Source organism: Myotis yumanensis, unplaced genomic scaffold (genome assembly GCF_028538775.1).
Source record: "Myotis yumanensis isolate MYYU_CA2020_CCGP unplaced genomic scaffold, mMyoYum1.0.hap1 SCAF_3, whole genome shotgun sequence".
Classification (NCBI taxonomy): Eukaryota; Metazoa; Chordata; class Mammalia; order Chiroptera; family Vespertilionidae; genus Myotis; species Myotis yumanensis.
In genome coordinates this window covers 115,517,254-115,533,909 of record NW_027223754.1, presented here as the reverse complement: position 1 = coordinate 115,533,909, position 16,656 = coordinate 115,517,254, and the positions used below count along the sequence as shown (strand labels likewise).

General features: G+C 54.4%; 1 protein-coding gene across 2 annotated transcripts; it reads right to left on the bottom strand.

Moving 5' to 3' along the window:
• Window positions 1–3,459: 3,459 nt before the first annotated feature.
• Window positions 3,460–9,614, bottom strand: CDX2 (caudal type homeobox 2). Of its 2 annotated transcripts, none has more exons than XM_070409412.1 (3): window positions 8,942–9,614; window positions 5,583–5,728; window positions 3,460–4,662 (listed from the first exon to the last, which is right to left on the bottom strand). In XM_070409412.1, exons 1-3 carry the CDS (start codon window positions 9,480–9,482, stop codon window positions 4,423–4,425), a joined length of 927 nt encoding a protein of 308 aa, XP_070265513.1. In that variant the 5' UTR covers window positions 9,483–9,614; the 3' UTR covers window positions 3,460–4,422. The 2 variants fall into 2 exon arrangements, with proteins under 2 accessions (XP_070265513.1, XP_070265514.1); XM_070409413.1 differs by having other exon boundaries at window positions 4,454–4,662; window positions 5,587–5,728.
• Window positions 9,615–16,656: the final 7,042 nt, after the last annotated feature.

The window sequence follows — 16,656 nt, the reverse complement described above, 5'->3', positions numbered from 1 at the left end:
CGATTACAGCCCTAGCCAGTTTGGTTCAGTGGATAGAGTGTCGGCCTGAGGACTGAAGGGTCCCAGGTTAGATTCCTGCCAAGGGCACATGCCTGGGTTGCAGGCTCGATCCCCAGTAGGAGGCATGCAGGAGGCAGCTGGTCAATGATTCTCTCTCATCATTGATGTTTCTATCCCTCTCCCTTCCTCCCTAAAATCAATAAAAATATTTTTTAAAGAAAATAATTTACCTTAAAATAACAAACTAAATTAAAGAGTACAGAATTGATTTTGAGGTGCTGGGATGGAACTTGTTCAAAATAAAGAAACTTAAAGAGGTTCCCACTACATCTTCAACCAATCTGTCTCCTAAGTACAACTATAAGGGAGGACACATCTCCTGGGAGATGACAGGACAAGTAAGCTGCGCAGATCAGTAAGTCATCTTCACATCCGGAATATTAGTGCTTTGCCACTTGAGATTTTATGCAGACTCTGAGGCTGTGGAGATAAGAGACAACAGACTTGAGGCTACTGTGAAGTAAGCAAATTGAATGCATTAAAAACAATTCTGGAAAGGAGTTATACTATCATGATTTGAGACATTATCCATGTTCACAGTTTCTTTGTAAGAGAAAGAAAATGAGCACTTTGCAGAGAAAATGATTTGTGATGGAAAAAAAAAAAAAAAGCAGGTCCTGTAATTATCAGGATCTAATCCTAAGTGTATGCTTACATTATCTCATATTACATTATCTCGTATGACAAATGCAGAAGTGGTGGCTCAGAGCTTGTGGTCTCCCCAAGGTCATTAAACTGGTAAACAGCAGCTTGTCTCTAAAGCCAGGTGAAAATAGGACCCCTAAAAACCACGTAATCTCTTCTTAAGATTCTGTAACAGAGATTTCCTTCATGTCAGCCTGCTCTTATTTTTTACTGAGTGTTGTGAATAACAGCAAGAATGTTGTTGTTTATATATTCAGATTTCTATTTGAGGCTGGTTTCTTGACTATTAGTAGGCATCTTACTATATATTATCAGAAAGAAGTGAAATTCATTGAAACGTTTTCTGCTTTCATCAGCAGTTCATCTTGTTAACTTTATTGGATGAATATGGTAAACTCATGAATTGTTCACAGAAGAAAAAAAAAGGAGTCCTGCTGTCTTCTCTCCACATATACCTTTTTTTAAAAAAACATAAGTTCCATAATGCTGGTACTTCCTCTTCCCCTTGTTTATCCTAAGTTCTCAGTCTTTCCATATATTAGTATCATACCCAAAGTACTGTAACTTTTTTTCTCTTTTCTTTTTTGTTATTCCTCACCCGAGGATATTTTCTCTATTGATTTTTAGAGAGAGTGCAAGGGAGGGGGGAAAGACCAAGAGAGAAAGAGACACATTGGTTATCTCCCGCATGCGCCTGGGATGGAGAATCGAACCCGGATCCTTCAGCCCGTGGGCCGACGCTCTATCCGCTGTGCCAAACCGGCTAGGGCTACTGTAATTTTTTAAGGAAACGTCTTGTGCAAAAAGACCCTTTTAGAATGGTGGAAGTCTCCCCTCCGCCAAATTTGTTTTTTCTTAAGCATCGAACAGATCCAAGAATCCTCTGAGCCTGCCTTCGCTGAACTTCGTTTTCAGCAGGCGCGTTACCCTAGTGGGGAAATCTCGCCCGGCCCCAGTTTGGAAGTGGCTGGGGTGGGAGAGGTGCTGGAGCTGGCACCTCCTGCTGGGTCAGAACTGGGTCCCCGGGTCGGATCCGAGGCGCTCTTCACAGGGCGCGCGCGCCCCCTGGCGGCCCGATCCAGGAGCAGGTGCTAGGCGACCGCGGGATCCTGGGGACCCCCTGCTGGCCACGCTCCAGGGGCGCCCGCATCCGGAAGTCATCCTGTCAAATATAAGCCCATGCGTCCCAGCACCGACCTTGCCAAGCCACCCCAAGCTGCTCTGCCCACTCGCGCCACGTCCCGCGCTCCGGGCTTGCTCCCGAGGAGCTGTCCTGGCGTCGGAGCGGGCGGCCCGCTTTGCCAGCGCGGGCGCGCATTTCTTGCCTTTTCCGGGGCCGGGAGACTGCGGGGCGGCTGGCGGCTGGCGGCCCGCGCGGGTCCTGGCGTTCGCAGCAGCTGAGCGCCCTCCTCTCCCGGAAGCGCCCAGCGCGGGCGGACTAGCGCCGGCGTCAGAGCCCGAGACCGGGCCGGGCAGGCGAAGAGCTGTAATCGCTAGCCGCGGGACAATGCCGACTTTTGAACCTCTAACCACTAAACAAACAGCCCTTGGGCTCTCGCTCCACTCCAAACAGGGTTTATTGACAGGCGTTTCACAGCAACGCATAGCAACCCCTGCGGCGGCGAGGAGGGAGGGGAGGCGGGGAAAGCGGGAGGGGGGTGCGCGAGGGGGACACAGTCCGCGCCGGCGCTGGGCTCCCCTCTCGGCGCCTCGACACGCTGGGGCCCGGGATCCCCTGCTCAGCGGACCCCAACTCGACTTCTCCCGTGGGCGAGGCGGCCAGGCACTGTACCCCCAACTCCAGGCTCAGCCACCAGAGCCCCTTCCCAACCCCAGAGCGAATGCGCCACCCGGAAAGAACAGAGAACTGGGGAGATGCTGCAGAGGGATTTATGCCTCGCAGCTCCGCTGGTCCTCCCCAGCCCTCGGGGCACCTCCTCCTTCCAGGAGGCTCTGAGTAGGGCTCGAGGGACTCATGAGAAGACCCAAACGAAGGGCGAAGCCATGCGCAGAGATCCCAGCTCGGCGGTTTCTGGGACCAAGAACCTCAAGAACAGCAGTCAGGTCCCCAGCGAATCAGCCGAATAACAAGCAACCGTCACTAAAAGGATCTTCTTATTCTGGTTCTTGAATTCTTGTTTATGGGACAGGTGGGGGGAGGGGCGGGAGAGGGGGAAGCTGCGCGGGACAGGGCAAGGGGTGGTGGCAGAAAGGGCTCCCATCAATGCCCGAGGATTCACAAACTGTATTCATGGAAATATTTCTTGGAAAAACAGAAAATAAACTTTTTTTTTTTTTTTGCTTAATGCTCAGGTTTAACTGGCTGGATTGTGGAGCTTTCCTAGGAAGAAGGGAATCACTGGTGAAGGGAATGTTTGCAATTGCCTTGGTGTGGATTTGATGAGAGCCATGAGGGGCTCTCTGAGGCCTAGCCCCCAAAACTCACCGCAGCTAGGAAGCAGCAGCCCATTCAGCAGCGGCCCATTCAGATGTGCATTTTGCCCAGAGGCACCCCCAGGAGAACCATGAGTTTCACAATCTAGGCTGGGCTCAAGCTTGGGGGCAGGGAAGGTCTCAGAACCTGCTCTCTCTGGCTTCTAACGCTCTGGGGTAAAATGAGGTTGTCCAGATAACCTTCTCCACACTCTCCCTGATTTTGCTAATTCTCCTTGGCAAGTAGAGAAGATGTTCCTTTCTTTTTAAAAAAAATAATAATAATTCTTGACAAAATCTGAAGACAATAAATACAGAATCTGAAATCTGAAAAGCTCATTTATCTTTTTTTCTTTATAGAAAAAATTCAACTGTGTTCAAATACCCCCACTTCCCTTCACCATGTCACTTCTCTCCCCATGGATCCAGAGGCTTTTTAAAGACTGGCTTGGATGTTACACAGACCAACAACTCAAACAGCAGCAACAACAACTCCCTTTCTTCATCAGCCCCAAGATTGTGAAAATGACAGGAAGTCCAGGTCGGCTCTGGCATTTATAGCACCGACATACATTCAGCCCAGAGAAGCTCTGGTGACAGGCTTTCTAAACAAGGCCCAGCTCCGGGGCCCCGTCAGGCCTGGAGTCCCAAACCACCCCTCACACCATTCACCACACAAACACCAGCCAAGCCTTTCCTGGTCTGGAGAGGGAAGAGAAGAAAGACAAAGACCTGGGGGTTCTGCAGTCTGTGGTCGGTTTAGGTCTCTATCTTAGCTGCCTCTGACTCCTGCAGTGTAAACTTTGCCTGCCCTTGAAGCTGGAGGGGCCAGCTGGTCCTTGGATGACAGTGAGTAGGCAGTAGCCATCTTGGCTCCACGCAGTGGCGTTCCCCTGAGTCCCTTTCTCCCCTCAGTTCCAACCAGAGGTGCCTCCTGCAGATTTTGGAGGTAAAGAACTGGAGAGGAGGGGCTGAAAGCCTGGTCTGTTTAGCCAGTCGAGACAATGCTTCTGCCAGTACCGCGTGAAGTCCCGGTGGTCATCATTTCTGTCTCCTCACTGGCAGAAAGAGTCAGGCCGAAAAAAGTCAAATTCTGGGACAGTGTCTTCCTTGAGGCCTTCGACCCCACTTGTATTTGCTCCTGGCCCCATTTTTCCTCTGAGAGCTGGATAAGTTGGTGTACATTGTGGTGGGAGGGGAGGGGTCTCTCCTGAGGATTCGAGCAGAGTCCATGCTCCTCGTGGCTCAGCCTGGAATTGCTCTGCTGCTGCAGGCCACTGTAGGTCACTGGGTGACAGTGGGGTTCAACACCCCCCCAGTTGGCCCCAGAACCCCAGTGACAGATCCTGGCACGGAGCCTTGCAGGGAAGGCACAGGACTCAGGGGCTCCGGGACACTTCTCAGAGGACCTGGCTGCGGCTGGGGAGGCTGGGCTGTAGGTGGTGGAGGCTGCTGTTGCTGCTGCAATTTCTTCTTGTTGATTTTCCTTTCCTTCGCTCTGCGGTTCTGAAACCAAATTTTAACCTGGAAATGGACAGGTGGGGAAACAGAAGATGGTAAAGAAGAGAATGTGAGCGGGGGGGGGGGGGGGGGGGGGGGGGGGGGGGGGGGGGGAGGAAGCCGGTATCAGCACTAGCATCAATAAAGTGCCCTCTCTCAGGAAGGACCCCAAACCCTATCTCAGCCTTTCTTGGGATTTCTCCATAACTGCCCAGGGAGCCCCTCTCAAGCCCAACTCAGCATCCTGAGAGAAGTGCCTCACCCACACACACCTTTTCCCCCAGGTTTCTTTCCAAAGGAACCTTTATCTGCAACTTTACTGGAAAAGCTCAGAGCCTCAGACCCAAGAAACACAGAAACCACAGGCCCTTTCTGTAACAAGCAACAGGAAGCCAGGGCTAGATGGACTTCAGATGACAACCTTTAGCCTCTCAAAGCTAAATTAAAAAGTAATAGTCTTCACCTTGGGGTGGAGAATGAGATTTAATGTGAGCTTCCTGGCTGTGAATGTGGCCTGTTTTTTTCTAGATTATATAGAGAGTTTGTGAGCCAAGTCTCACCCCTCTAGTTTTAATGGGCAGGGACTGGGGGTCTATTCATTTTTTCCAGGCACAGTGCTGGGCCCAAACAGAATAGGTCTTTAAGTCTTTATTCATTGACCCAAATAGAATTCTGGATTAAACTAATACTGGTTTTTTTTCTCCCAGACACCACCCCCCTCCCCCAAACAAATAGAAATATTCAACATCATCCAAAAAGACCACAGGTGGAAGGAGCCTTTTTAATATTTTTTTTAGCATTCAGAAGGAAAATGCTTTCCATCCTGCTACTTTACGCTGCCCACAGAACTGGTGGATGCAGCAGCCTAGCTTCTAAATCCCCCACAGGAACAACCCCCTCCCTCAGGCAGTGACCAGGTCAGGAGGGAGAAGGGCAGTTCGCACCTGCCTCTCGGACAGCCCCAGGGTGGCGGCCAGCTCGGCTTTCCTCCGGATGGTGATGTAACGACTGTAGTGAAACTCCTTCTCCAGCTCCAGCCGCTGATGGTCCGTGTACACCACCCGGTATTTGTCTTTCGTCCTGGTTTTCACTGGAGGAAAAAGAAGCCAGAGCTGAAAACTACAAGGCCCATCAGTCATGGGTAATGACAAACCTCTCTAACCCAAGGCCCATTTCTCTTCCTCACCACCCAGGGGGGCCAGGGGTTGTCCTGCCAGTCCGACAAGACCCTCCCCAACAGAGTGGGGAGGGGGGGCCTGCAGGGCAGCTAAACTAACCTTGGGGTTAAGTGGTTTTTAAAAATTAAAAAAAACCTAAAACCTCTACACACAGAAGAAAGCAGAAGCCAACCACCATTTTGGTGAACAAAATGTGGTACTGGAGCTGGCTAGGCCCAAAGGGAAGGAGAACAGGGCGGAGTACCCAGAGTCCCGGGAATATTCACATTTTCAGCCCAACCAGAGATGAAAGCCCACCTAAAAACAGCTGGAATTGTGAGTATGCATTGGTTTCCTCAAGCCCCCCCTCCCCCCCCCCCCCCCCCCCCCCCACCCGCACTGGGCCCCTTTGCAGGAATTCTGAGCTGGGGTCTGGCAAGCAGAAAACCCCTCCCACTGGGGACTATATATATATACACCTGGGGAAACCCGGTTGGGCATTTTCCACTCTGTGTTTCAATCCCCCATTTCTATCTGCCGCAAACCCTGCAGAGTTATCCCGACCAGGGATCTGTACTCACTGGGTAAGTCAACATATTAAACCTGGGATTGATTGTTTTACGGAAGAGCCTTGACAAATGGTGCCTCGGCAATTGGAGCAGACCAGAGCCTGGTGTCTCCGCCGCGCCTGCCTGTCCTGTCCTGGGTCAACCCTCGCAGGGCCATGGCCAGGCCGGGGCCTTCTGGACGCAGAACTGGCTCAGCTGCCCAGTGCCCAGTCCCACCGAAAGATCTAAAAGGTCTGGGAGCTGCTCCGAGGTGTTTAATGCCCCGCAGGCCGACTTTGTTCAGGTAAAACCCTTTGCAAACCATAACAAAAGCTCCCTGGGAAGATACAGGCTGGATCAGAGGGAGCTCCCCTAAGCCGCTGAAAGCGGAACACAGTCGCAAACAATGCCGGACAAGGCGATCTTATCAAAGAAAAGCCCTTTCAATGCCTTAATAACAACCGCATTCTGTTTGAATTACCACTACTGAGCAAATGGCGGCCCCAGCTTTCATCCCCCTCCCCGCCAGGCGCATTAACATAAACACCGCCCGGCAGGCGCATTTGAATGGGCGCAGCGGCCCCGACCCCGCGCCACCGAAAAGAGTGAAGAGAACTAACACGTCTCCAGGGGCTGCCAAGAGGTGGGCGCATTCCCACGCGTTACCGCCTCACAGGTAGTCGCCCCTTTTCACAGACGAGGAAACTGAGAAACAGACTAGGTTAGGCAGAGAGTAGAGGCGCGGCTGGCACTGAAGTCAGGTTGGAGCTACGAAACACACCTCCAGGGCTGGGGAGCGGGGCGCAAAGGAGTCCTCCGAGCCCAGCTCCCCAGTAGAGACACTCGCCTTGAGGTGCTCGGGTGCTGAATACCGCGGCCGGGTCGGTAAACGCGGTGACCAGGCCCCTTGGCGCTCTGCGGCCCGCGCCCAAGGGTCTTGGAGGCGCCCCGCACCCCCTGGGAACTAAGGAGGGCACTGGAAGAGGGGAGAGATGAGAGGGACTTGCCAGAATTCATTATTGACTGCGAAAGTCACCACCCTCTTTCCGGGCCCTAAAAGAGACAATGGCAAGGCTGGGAAGGTGTATATCAAAGCGGGCCGGGCTGAGTACCTCCCCCTCGCCCCTTGACAGATGACGCTCAGCAGAGGAGCCGGGCTCCGGCCCGCGGGCCGCGGCCTCCCCACATTAACATCACAAGGGCGCCCGGCGCCCGCGGCGGCCTTACCACCTTGGCGCGGGACTTCACAGCGGTCTCTCATCTGCTGACCCCTCGGCCTGGGCTCCTGTGTCTCCCCTCCCTCTCCCTCCGCTCTACGCTCTCTCGGGACCCGCCAGAGATACCACCCCCCCCCCCCCCAGGCTGTCGGGTCCCCGCCTGTTGCGCCCTGGCAGGCTCTGTAAAGAAAGCCTTTGGGTGCGCACTCTTTCCGACCAGGGCGCCCCCTCTAGGAGAAGGAACCAAGCCTCCGGGCCGGTCCTGTGGCTTCTCCCTGGGCGGCCACATTTCCCACCGAACGATCCTGGCATGTGCCCAGTGACACAGAAACCGATGCCCAGAGACAGCCCCCGACGGCTGCTCTGATGTATACGGCTGTAATTGGCTATAAACTTCTGCGAAGTGACCATAACCTGCTTGCGGCCTGGCTGAGGCAGAAAGGAGGGAAGAGAAAAAGGCGGAAGTGCAGAGGGCTGGGAAGATCTCATGGAATAAAAAGGAGATGCCAACAGGACTCTCCCCAACACACTTCCCGACACTGTAAGTGGCAGCCCTGGAATCAATGAGGCCCACAGTCCGGCAAACCTAGAACCTTTGCAGGAACAGCTCCTGAGCAAGTATCTGGCGAGCGCGCGCGCGCGCACACACACACACACACACACACACACACACACACACACACCTAGACTCTCGATTCGGAACAAACGATTCCTGTCTGTAGCAGAGACTAAATCCGCACCACGGTTTCTCCTCCCTTCTGCGGTTTCTTGCCTTCCTCCTTCAGATTGAAATAACCCTTTTGCAGATCAAAAGTTCAAAGCCCAGGGCGCGCCCCCTTAGTTCATAAGTCAACACCTCCTTTCCAGACACAGAACCTCTCCGACTTGCTGCAGCTCCGATCCCTTGAGTTAGCCCGAACGGCTAGCCCTGGACCCACAGGGCGCCCGCCTGGCCGCCCAAGCCACCTCTCTCCTGAGTAGTCGGATGCGGAAGGAGGGCGTGGAGAGAGGGTCCGGAGCCCTGCCGGCAGAGTTGGGGACTCCTTCTTCCAGGTGACTGGAAGCTGCGCACCGAGTGCGAGCGGAGGCAGCAAGTGGGGAGGACGCGACCCACTTGGTACAGCCGTGCTTCTCCCCGAAACTGAGCCGGGGTGTGCAACCAAAATACTCACTCCCGACCCCCTCCCTCCAGCCTAGGGGCTGGGGCTAGGGAAGCCCCGAGGGCCCGGGCTTCCTGATGTTGTCACCCGGACCCTCCTTCCTGGAGCGGAACCCCAACAGCCCCAGACACCCGGGTGCGCACGGGACACGCGGCCCGCCCAGCAGCCGGTGCCGGTCCGCACCTCCCAGGGCGCCTTCGCGCCGGGTGCGCCGCGCTTACCTTGGCTTCCGAGGGACGGCTGCGCCGGCTTCCGCATCCACTCGCACAGGTTCCGCCTCTGGCCACCGGGGGACAACTGCTCAGTGGCAGCGGTGGCGGCGGGCCCGGGAGGGCCAGGGTTGAGAGTCTGCAGCAATCCCGAAGCACAGGAAGGCGCAGCGGGCGGGTGGTGCGGATGGTGGTGCGGATGGTGGTGCGGGTGGTAGTCGGTGGGGCTGCTGTAGCCCATGGCGGCGGCCGGCGAGCCCCCGTTGAGGCCGTGCGCCACAGCGTTGGCTGCCACCGCGGCGCCCCCCGGCGCGTACCCGTTCCAGTCCTCCCGGAGTGGGGCCCCGTAGGCTGCGGACCAGGACGGCCCCGGGGATTGCGCATTGTCCAAGTTCGCGGCCGCCGCGGCCGCCGCGGCCACATGATAGCCGCCGTAGTCCGGGTACTGGGGGGCACTGACGAAGTTCTGCGGGGCCAGATTGAGGCCGCCAGAGTGGCGCACGGAGCTGGGGTACATGCTCACGTCCTTGTCCAGGAGGTAGCTCACGTACATGGTGGCGAGGGCCCGACAGCCAACCTCACCATGCTGCCTGGGGACGGACGCTGGGGGCTGCCGCAGGGAGCGAAAGGGCGAGGGCAAGGGGACGCCAGGAGCCGCGGGTGGCTGCGCCCCAGCCCGCGGTGCTTCGCTGGCTCCTCGCGGCGCTTCTGCCTCTAAGGCGGTCCCTCCCACTGGCCTGTCTCCACCCTCCCTCCCTCCCTTTCTTCCTTCTTTCCTCCCACCTCCTTTCCACCGGGGCTGCAGAGGCGGGGAAGACTCGCCACTGGCTGGCGTGCGGAGCCTGGGGCCAAAGGCCTTACGTGATTAACGAGTGTTTACAGGACTCTATTAGTAATGACACAGACACCAATGGCTGGAGGCTTCGACGCGCAGCGCGCACCCTGCGCACAACCCCCAAAATATGATTTGCATTTTAAAAGATAAGGGGTGGGGGGCAGCTCTCGAGAAGGCGGCGACTCGATCACAGCTAAATATTCAAACCTTTATTGTTAAGGGCTTCCTCCTTCCAACCCGGTGCACTTTAACCTCCAATCACAGGTTCAAAGAATGAAATCAAGAAACTTGCAAAAGAGAGGGGGGAATCTGAACTTGGAGACTAAGGGGCTGTGTTTATCATTTGCAGAAAAGAGGGGTTCAAGATGCTCTTTCTATTCTAAGAGAAAAGGGAAGCCATTGCTTTGATGACAGCCTTTCTAACCTAACCATGAGGTGAAGAGCGGAGGAAGTAGAGATTCGGAGGTTCCTTCCGGCTTTGAGCCATGGCCAGAACGCCTGTGAGCCCCCAACAACTCTCATCGCTGATCATTTATTTTTTCCCCAAGGAAACCGCTCCTCACCCTAGCTGTGGGCTGCATCTCCCGTCCATCTAACATTTGGGATTTAAGTTAAAGCAATTAATTTTAAGAAATTACACTTAAGACTCAAAAGTCTTAACTACAAACCAAGTTAGTAATCAAGCTAGTGGAGGGCAGTAATGGAGCAGGAGGGGATTGCTAGAGTGAGGTACTGGTTACACCATGTGTTCATGAAAACTCCACGAGCTACACTTATATGTTTATTATACTTAAACATCTGGTTAAAAATCAAGGAAAGGGGAGCCTAGACTGTCTGGTAATGTGTACCTAGATCCTAAAAGCACTTTACAAGGTGGATAAAACGTTCTTGGAAGAAAATTGTTTTTCATCTCCAGGGGATGGTAAGGCAACCCTGGCCCATTACTAATGACTGCCTCTGAAAAGCTCTGGGTGGGGAAGAGTTGAGAAAGGATCTTCCTTGGTTTTTGAAGCAATGTGTCCAAGGAGCCAGGGGCTGTGGGGACCTGTGCTGCAGGCCTGGCTGGGGATCTGCACCTGGAGGGGTGCAGGCCAAGGTGATCTGGCTCCTGCACGCGCACTTCTCTCGGTTTAGCAACTATAGGGAGTGGGCCTGAGGTGGCTGTCTGCCTTCTCTCTGAATCCAGACGGCAGTGCCAGGCTGGGATTCACAGGGCCAGCTGGGCTGGGCTGGGCAGGCTGACTGGGTGGCTCTGGAATGGGCAGGGTGCTGGCCTCTCTCCTACAGATCTGTACTTAATACTCCTTGTCAAGTGCTTTCTGGTATTTGTCACTTCATCTAATCATCTCTGGAGCCCTTTCCAGTGTCTTTTCTGTTGTTGTGGTGGTGGTGGTTGTTGTTGTTAGCTCTAATGTCTTTTATCTCCCCTGATCCTCACTGCTCCCTAGATCCGGAACAAAGCTGGTGTTGTCATGCTCTTCATTTTACAGACGACACCCACCAAAATGCATGGTGCAGAGACGCCAGGCCCAAAGAGGTCCAGGGCCTCGGGATCTCCGGCTTGCTAGTCCCTCCGGTCCTTTGTGTTGCCTAAGGAAGCAAGCTGAGCACTCAAGAGGTGGGAGACCCTTGTAGGTCATCTATCTGGAACCCCTGAGCCTGGCCCAGACAGCTGAGAGTCATCGGACCTCTCCAGAAAATACGTTGCAAGCCCCATTACAAAACTCAAATCATTGAGTGGGGTGTGCGTGTGAAAGGGTGTCTGCAGTCCTGATGGGGCAGGAATGTGAGAGGTTAAGTGATGGGCACTGCGGACTTTTGATCTAGTAAACATCTTCCTCCTCTTCCTGGAGACACAGTCCCTCCTTCCGTCCCCACACCCGCTCCCAGGCCTCAAGCTCTGAAAGTCAGCGGAGGCCCAGGCTTGAGCCTGTGTCTTCGGAATGTGAGCATTCTTTGTAACAATCACTTTATTGGGGACAGCCATCCCCTCCGCCCTGTGGTGGCCACTTCCTGCATTTTTATGGCCCGGCTGCAAGCCACTGGCTAATTGTCCTGGTTTTCCAGCTGTGTCTCTGTGCTCTGCACCAGAGAAAGGGCTCTGGCCTGCCCACCCAGATGCTTTGGGGGTGGCCTGAGTTGCTCTGGCCCCAGGGGTCATGCCAGGCCCAGAACTGGCCGGACTACAGGGAAGCCTGAGACTCACTTGGGGTTCAAGGGCTGGAGAAAGGAAATGCTTGAGAAAACTAATTAATTTCCTTCCTGGAAAAAAAGGGTCCATAGCAGTAGCATGGCCCCGCCCATGAGCTTGGGGTCTGGGCTGTTGGGTGAGCGGCAAGCCAATAAGGATGTCCTTGGACAAGCTCCTCAGAGTGGATGTGCCCTCTCATATTAAGGCTGTCCTCCCATCGGGTGCTGCAGTGGCAAGGCGATGGGAGCAACCAGAGAGGGGTGGAGGTGGCTGATGGGAAGAGGGCCTGGATCTCTTTATCCTGATGGCTTAGCCTCTAGCAGGTCATTGTTAGGTGGCTATTCCAAGGCCTGCTGTGGATGGGTGGCTCCCCCAGCCTCTGGGTGCAGGTGTGTGGCCCTGGGAGAATGGGGGTGCGACCTGCATTAGGGCCCCAAGCAGCGCTTTCTCAGTTCTAGACCCAAGGTGCCTGGCAGTTACCTCAGAGCCTTTTGGCCTGAACTGAGAAGCACCTGGCAAGGTCATCCCCAACCTTGCTGCTCAAGGCTCCTTTCCAGCCAGTACCTCTGGTCTCCCCCAGCTGCCTCGCCAGAGAAGCCTTCAGCAAATCATTCTGGAAGAGGCTAACTTATTTGGGAAGCTGGGAGCTGGACTTGGACTGGGGCTGGAGCTGTGGTGGCCCCATGGAGCCAGAGCTACATCAGGCTTTTAAAGACAAAAGAGGGTGAGAGGAGGGACCCAGGTAAATAAAGTGTCAGGAAGACTGCATAGGCAGCCACAACTCAGTTATCAAAGGGGCTTCTCTTTGTTACTGACGGTGTAGAGGCCATTCCACATTCCTCAGAGAAGGTTGGGGCTTCCAGGATTCCACCCGGTGGCAAGGGCAGGGGTGCAGAGGGGGATGGGAAGCAGGAGGTGCCGGAAGGGGCGGATTGCTTCTCTAAGCAGATGAGACACTCCTTGAATCCACAGATCATTGACAGGGTTCCCTCCCTGCTCAAAGGTCCCCGGTGTTTGCTCCACCTTGGGGGACCCTGCTTTCCCCCATATTTGTGGCTCCTGGAAACTGGGGAGGCTGTGACCCTTGTAACCCAGACAGGGCAGGCCCTCTCTACCCACCTTCCCATGCAAGTCTACTTTCTAAATCCCTCTTAAGATCAAGAAAATCATCCAAATAATGCACCCTTCCTGACTCCCTCTCCACCCCTGCATAGGAAACCCTCACCCTGCCCTGCCCTGGCCTGAGTTTCCAGGATAATTAAGGACGAGTAAGAAAGAAGAAAATGTCCGATGAAGTCTTCAGCTTGGCGATCCATGGTGCTGTTGGAAAAATGGCTCAATCTCTACTTCACTGGAGTTTAGGGAGTTCCTCAGCCATTGCATTCAATCAGCAACACCCCCCAACACACACACACACACACACACACACAGGAAGACTCAATAATGGCTGATTTGACCCCAACGTCTCCACCCTGGCCTGCTACAGCCCACTCAGCTAACCTCACTGGGAAAAAATGGATCACAGTGTCCTCTCTGCGGGGTCTCCCCAGCGCCCACCGCCTGCTTGGCCCCATCAGGCCACATGGAGCCCAACGTGCTCATCCTGAAAAGCAGGAGGGACCACAGCTGTCCAAAGCTGCCCCGGAGCAGATTTGTCCCTGCCCAGCAGAGTCAAACTGAGTGTCTGGTCCTCTCTGCCTGAGCAAAAGCTCCTGAACGTGTGGGAGGCGGCATGCCAGTGCGCCAGACAGAGCGGGAAACAGTGCCTAGTGCTCTCCAAATGCTCTGAACCAAGGCAAGCAATACCTTTCCCCTGCTCTTCTAGTCAAGTTACATTCTCAAAGCCAGGAGACCTGGGAAAATAAAGAGCCTCAGAAGAGGGGGCAGAATCTGGGAGCAGAAATCTGGTTTTGCTCTTTGGGTGAAAGTTATGTGAGTAAATGGTGGGGTGGCCCATTTCTTTCCTTTATGCTGACATCAGTCTGTGGACACTGTGTGCATATAATATAATGCACGCTAATTCTGTGTGATGGATGGGCACAAGAGAACCATTTAAAGCCCCAAGAGGGAGGAACTTGGGTCTCGCCCCAGAGGAAAACCCTTGATGCTGGGAGCCCCGGCTCTCAGGCCAGCAGCAGCTAGATGTTCCCACAGAGCCTTCAGTTACCATGTGTTCACTCCCCAGCGCCTCATGCTTAAGGTGACCTTTGTTTATCATATGAAAATATGTTCCTAGGAAGCCCTACACAGTAGGCTTTATGGGACCTGAAGAGGGGGAGCAGGGAAAGGTCCCGCTCTCCTGGAGCCGCGGCCCCGTTGGAAAACGACTCTCCCTACAGAGGAGGCGGGGGCTTACTGTCTGCGCAGCCCTTCATTCTACAAAGAGAAATCAGAGGCGCAGAAAGGTTAGGTGACTTCGCCAGGACCGCACACCTAGGATTCCAGTCGCTAAAAGCGAATGAGCTGCTCTCCTGCGGCCGTTTTTTCAGCCCGTGTGCTGCAAGAACTTTTGAAACATGCACTACCTGCCTCAAGGAGGACGCGCGACCTCTCAGTCAGGTGCTGCACGTTTCCCTTAGGTTATCAAATTAAAAATGACAACAGCCAACACAACAATAATCTCCTGGTGTGGATGAATCTAAATTATACTTATTTTTTGTCAGATCAGCAAACAAGACAGCATATTTTCGGTGTGCCATAGAATTTTCATAATTTGTGTGCGCCGTGGGGTGACTTCTAATTCTGTGCCTGTGTTAATTATTTATTCCTCACGCTGCTGGTGCCACCCCGGAAACAGTGCCTCCCATGACTCCGGGAACCCCAACTCCCCGACTGCGCCAGGACACTCCATTTCTGCTCTGGGGACATTTCAGACTTCCCCCGTCCTATTTACTTCTCCCTTCAACAGGCACCTGCTCCCTGCGGTTTATTCGTTTATTGGTTGGTGGATTTTCCACAAATTCTATCCCAGATTTTTCTCCAATTGCCAAAGAAGATCTCCATCTGCTTTTGTCGCACTTCTGAGAAGAGCTCTTCATTTTGTAACAAAAGCTGATACCTGTGGCTGTTCTCAGACATGTGTCAGATGTAAAACGAGTTAATGGTTATGAAAAGAAATTGTGTTGTCTTTCCCTCCTTCCCTTCTTCCCGCATCCGTGTGGGTGGACAGCATTTAGACACAAAAAGCCTCCCCCCCCCCCCCCTCTGGTAATGAAAGGAGCCCGCATTCAGGTTCCCGGTTCCGTGGTTCATGTGAAAGCCAAGCTCGGTTGGGCCCGGGAATTCCTAGCGGGGGGACTGTCGGGTCCCTTCACGCGGGCTGGGCTCGCACACGGTAAGGGGACCCTCCTCCTCAGAAGGGCGTGTACGTGGAGGGGTGGAAGGGTTCCAGAAACTGAAAACAGCTCCTGGCCTCAGCGGTGCCGGCATGCTTTTGTAACGAATTGGTAAGTGAAGTATTCTTATTCACCCTGGCATCTACCAACCTCTTCTGCGCCCCCAACACTCAACTAAGCGTGCTCTGGCCACCCACGCCGCCCCGCTAGCGCGCAGGCGGGGGTCCCAGTCCTGGGCCCTGCCGTCGGTAAATCTCCCGCATCCTGCGCACCAGAGCGCGCAAACAAGGAACTGTCCCCGCCAGGCGGAGGCCCGCAGAAGCCCAGGGTTTGAGCCAAATCGTGGCTGGAGAAAGCTGCCCTGCCAGACTCGGCAGCCACAGGCGACCTGCCCGCTCGAGGACCGGCCTCGGCCTCTACTCCGACCGGAGAAAAAAGCAGGAGCCACCGGCGGCTTGGCCAGGGCCCTCCCAGCCGGGCGCCCAGACCCGTGTCCGCCCTTCTGGCTGTAAAGGCTCTGGCATCCTTTGAAAGAGGCACCACTCAGCCAGCTCTCCCTCCCCTAAACCACCAGCTCCTTTGAAGGGGCGGGTCCAGCGTCTTTCCCCACGTGTATCCCCCTCCTGCAGAAATAAACAATTCCCCCCACAAGCTTTGAACCGTTGAAATGTATCTGTGAAATTGGAGACACATGGTCGAGCCTGAGAGGCCCAGATCATATCCACACTCATTCTGAAAACACCACTGGCCATCTCAGCTCTGGGGAGGTCTTCCTATCTTAGGGTGGGCACATTTACAGGAGGAGCCTAGACTCTGCATTTGGCGCCGAGTTACCTAAGTGCTGGCCTCAGCCAGCCTTGGACAGGGTGCCTTGAATCTAGTGCAAAATTCTGAGTGTCAGGCCCAGTCTGTGGCACTTGTTTCCTGAGATGCAGATTTCTTGTGCATCTCAGGAAAGCCCCCAAGTTACCCTGGCTGGAGCGAGCCCTAGGCCCAAGGGCTCCTCCATTGCCTCTGGGCCCTAGAGCACAGAAACCAAATCACTGAGTGCCTTTGTGGTGTGCACCTGGCCTTCCACCGCCCAGAAAAGGCACCCGGCACAGATCCAGTCCACAAACACCTTCACCCTTACCACTAACAGGGAATTTTAATTCTTTGATTAAAATTCCGGTGATGCCAGAGTAGCTTCTTTCTGTTGAATTCAGCCCCAACCAAGGGTGCAACCACACCACTTTTTACGGAAAAGGTTTTCTTGCTGCTGGTGCTGCTGCTAACCCAGACCAGTTGGTCACTAATGGGGGCTCTTGGCTTTAAAAAGGCCAACTCTGCCCTCATCAAGAGGATACACATGGCTAGTTTCTCCTCT